The 4,347-nt window shown below is 31.4% G+C and overlaps 1 protein-coding gene across 1 annotated transcript; it reads right to left on the bottom strand.

Moving 5' to 3' along the window:
• Window positions 1–939: 939 nt before the first annotated feature.
• Window positions 940–3,789, bottom strand: LOC106770748 (ferritin-3, chloroplastic). Its single transcript, XM_014656540.2, has 8 exons — window positions 3,407–3,789; window positions 2,641–2,724; window positions 2,485–2,545; window positions 1,998–2,085; window positions 1,770–1,831; window positions 1,549–1,614; window positions 1,344–1,407; window positions 940–1,230 (listed from the first exon to the last, which is right to left on the bottom strand). Exons 1-8 carry the CDS (start codon window positions 3,712–3,714, stop codon window positions 1,193–1,195), a joined length of 771 nt encoding a protein of 256 aa, XP_014512026.1. The 5' UTR covers window positions 3,715–3,789; the 3' UTR covers window positions 940–1,192.
• Between the last annotated feature and the right edge of the window lie 558 nt (window positions 3,790–4,347).

The raw sequence follows: 4,347 nt of genomic DNA, 5'->3' as shown, positions 1-4,347 counted from the left end.
TTCTCGTAATAATTTTGTGTGATTTCCTTCTTGCTTCTATATCATTTATCATTTATAACTCTACAAGAAAAGATCTTAATATATCTCAACCATTCCTTTCTAAAAGCTAATTACACCATCACACACCAGTTACACAACAAGTCTTTAATATATTGATATGAATTGATGATAATTTAATCTATAAATTCACTTTGTTAAATGGTGATTTGTCTTATATGGATTTAATTGCTCTAAAACTGTTTTTATACTTTAAAAATGTCTAAAAACATGTTTGAATGTATATATGAATATATGAATATATATGTGGTTAATATCTTACATGTTTATGAATATATGTGTGGTTAATATCTAACATGTTTAGTCATGCAGATGAAGAAACTGTTGATAATCATGTGTTAACAAAGGTAGAGTCATTTAACATCTAACTCTTATAATTCTGTTGTTTAAATCTTCAATAATCAATGATCTATGCTAAAATGTTTTTATCTTTACAATTTCCTGCATGATTTAATTTCTATAATTTCTTTTAGTCTATCCTTCACATTTTCCTATATCATTGAACATTTATACTTTTACAAAATTACTAAGTGCATATTTTCTGCAATGTCTAAACAATATTTCATTTAAAATTGAATTTAAAAATTTTATTTTGATGAACTTAATCATAGTATGGTTTTTTAAAGCAAATTTTATATACAATATATTTTATTAAAAACATAAATAAATAACCCAAATAGCATTTTAAAAACAATAAAAATATTCGTTATTTTATAAAAAAGAATAGTTATATTAAATTGTAATTACACTTTTATAAACTTAAATTAATATAATAAATATATTATAATTTTAAAAAATTCTGCAGGTTGGACCAGTACAAATACTTGGTCAGTACAAATACTTAATATATATATATATATATAAAAGCTAAAAATAGTATAATTTTCGAGGCTCAAACACTTTCACCAGAACACATGGACGTCTATTATATTTCTAGAAAAAATAAGAGCACACTACAAACATTTGAGATTCCACAAAATAGTAACACCCCCAAGTATATAATACAAAAGATCCCATATTGCTAGCACCTCCCAGAAACACTAACAATTATTCCCTATCCTACGAACATAGAACACCAACTAAACTTCACATGTGACCAATGCAGAAAACAAGCCTTCCAGGATTATACACCATCTCAATCATGAAGAAGACTCTGATCAAAGTGCCAAACACCTGCAAGAAGCAGCAACAACATTTATTCCATTAAAAGGGAGGGAGAGTGTAAACAGAATAATGCATAATAGTTACAAAATATATGCCGGTAGCTGAAGATAATATATGCATACCATGACCCTTTCCAACTAATCTCAGTTGAGTCACATATTCTGCAATCTTCTTAATTGATTCAACCTGTACAATGGAAAACCCAAGATGTTACAAACTCAGAAATGGTTTATAGTATTACATATAATGATGAAAGGGTCTTGCTTTTTGGTGATATTCAACCATAATATGAATTCAACTGCACCGCATTTTGTAAAGTTTTTTTACCTGCTCATTCAGAAACTCACTCTCAATGAAGTCTGCCAGTTGAGCATCATTGTTACGATCTGCTACCTATATTGTTTAAGAAAAACATGGTAGTAAGAGATAAGCAATAACAAATTAACACAACAAAGATTGCTTGGTCATCTAGCAGTATAAATTATAGGTACTCTATGACTTTGTTACAAATACATTCATTCCAGAGCTAAGAGGGAAAGAGGCATTACACTATGAACATATAGGAGTTTCTCATTTGTCAACTTCTCCAAAGACAAAGCTAGCTCCATGGCTGAATCAAGCCAAGATAACAAAGATGGAAAAGCAAGTTAGCATATTAGTTTTAACATAACACCATTATAAATAAAAATGTGCACATTATTTTGAAAACATGCAAACAGAAAACATGATCAAGAAACATAAAAACAAAGTTTGAGTAACAAAAACAGAAAACTCACCATATAGGGCATCCCCTTTTTCTGGATGCTCAAATTCTGACGGAGGACTTGAAATGGGATGCAGCACCACTCGTCCACCACGAATGTTCTAAGCAAATAAGAGCTATGCTTGTCAGCATTAAGTCTAAGCTATAAAGTCTAGTTCTGTATTTTGTGGTCACACTACAGATATTATTCAAATGATATGAAGAATGATGATGATACTGTTCTGATATATATATAATGAAGAATCAAACCCCAAAAACCTTAACAAACCCATTTTATTCTGATTGTTTTTCTTTAAATCACATGATCTTCCATTTAAACCCCATATGCTTAGTAATATACGTCCTAAGGATTATTTGTTTACAAGTCGAACTTAATTGACCAACAAGCTTATTGTTTCATAATAACAAACATGTCATAATTGTGTTAAACCTTGTTGATTCATAAGGTAACAATAGTCAAGTCGTACAATAAAAGAGTAGTTCAAAAGTAACACACCAACCTGATACTTTATAAGCTTTTCAGCATGCTCTCTTTCTTCTTCACTTGATTCCTTGAAGAACCTGTTCTCCACAAAGCAGCACACTATTAAAAACCCTGTTTGAGAAATAGAGTAAATAACATTATAGAAACATGACACTGGTTTAGAGTTGATTACTTGGCAAGTCCCTTTAGAGCTATGTTATCTCTGTCGAAGTAGGCAAACAAGGAATGATACACATAGGAAACATTGTATTCCACACTGTATCCAGAGTTGAGAGACATAAAAACTATTAGAAAAGAGACTTTTAATCAAAAAAACAAGTAAACAATTAACAATTAGTAAATAGATGAAAGGAGAGTATGATATCAAGCCTTAAAGTTAAAAGTAAATGAATAAAAATTGTGTTTCCAAAATGTAATATTTGTATCTATATATGAAAATAACGAATTTGGTATTTCAATTATTGATAATATATGATTTTATTCTTTTCTGAAATCTAAACTTAATATACATTAAAGAAACCTAATTCATCAACTTAAAAATATAGAATCAAAACCAGATTCAACACAAACTACAACTACACCAAAGACACGTTTTCCCTTTCCCCTTAAAATTAAAAAGCACTTTCCAGTAAAATAAAGAATAGAAAACAGTGAAACATAAACAAATAGGTACTTAAAATTAAAAAAAAAAATATGTAAGTACTTTGCTACAAATACAACTGAAACGGTACACACGATTTTGAGCAGATTATTTAGCCGAACTCTGATTCAAGATTGAAATCGGCAAAAAAAATCACGAATAAAACTCCATCGAAGTCTGTCAAAATTAAAAGTTAAAATGGATCTTTAACTCTCACAAATTCCAAACAAAAAACCACAATACGAAAAAAAAAAGTTATAAAATGTTAAAGAATGTTAAAGAATGAATAGAATCATACTTGATCTGTTCATTGATTGCAGCTTCAGCCTCGTCTGAATAGTTTTGGCGAGCCAAGGAGACATTATGTGCAATCGGGACAGCAAGATAATCCTTTTTCAGCTCCTGAAAAGGTTCAAATATCACCCCAGTGAGCGGTGCTGGTGCGTTTGAAGCAGCAGCACACACCCTCATGTTCCTGCTCCCATCACCATTAACAGAAAAACTCAAAGAAGAAGAAGAACAAAGGGCTAGCTTCTTCTTCGCACCATCACCACCCACACCATTTGAGAGAGAAAAGGTCAAAACCTTGGAGCATGAAAGCGCCATTTGGGAGGAAAATGAAGAGAAATGGAGAAGATGATTTCAGTTGCGGCAAGGTGATTGTGTGTGAAGGGAGGAAGGGGCAAGGGTGATATAAGTAGTAGAGAAAAGGGGGTATTCTGGGAATTCAAAATGTTTTGAACCGTTCGATTGAGAGACACGTGGAGGGCTGAGAATCGTTACAAGTACGGGCGTGTGGCGAGCTCGTGGCTTATCCAGTGTGAAAGCGGAATCTGTGGAAAAATCCTTCCCACGTCACAATCGAGCATACTCGAATCTGAGCCTACGCGCTCGAATACGTCAAGATGCGGTACTCGCGCTTTGAGCGTTTCAATGAATTGAGGTGTTTCAAAATTTTGTCTTTTTGTTCTTTCTTTCTATCTTCCACACTTTTCTTTCCAGAAAAAAATCAAATGAAATAAAATGTGGTTTTACTATGAATTGTTGTATAATAAATGCGACAATTCATATTTTTAATTATTTTTGTTTTCCTTCGTAATAATGTTTTTAATTAAGGACTGGCGGTTTTCCTAATGCGTGTACAAAGACGTCATCCTTTTAAAATTTAATTCATTTTTATTATATTGTTTCAAAATTGTTATTCTTTATCTTTATAAACGTTGAAAAAGTAGAATTGTC

The sequence above is a fragment of the Vigna radiata genome, chromosome 8 (genome assembly GCF_000741045.1).
Source record: "Vigna radiata var. radiata cultivar VC1973A chromosome 8, Vradiata_ver6, whole genome shotgun sequence".
NCBI lineage: Eukaryota > Viridiplantae > Streptophyta > Magnoliopsida > Fabales > Fabaceae > Vigna > Vigna radiata.
Note: the sequence above shows the minus strand (reverse complement) of the source record. Positions and strands in the feature narration are given on the sequence as shown.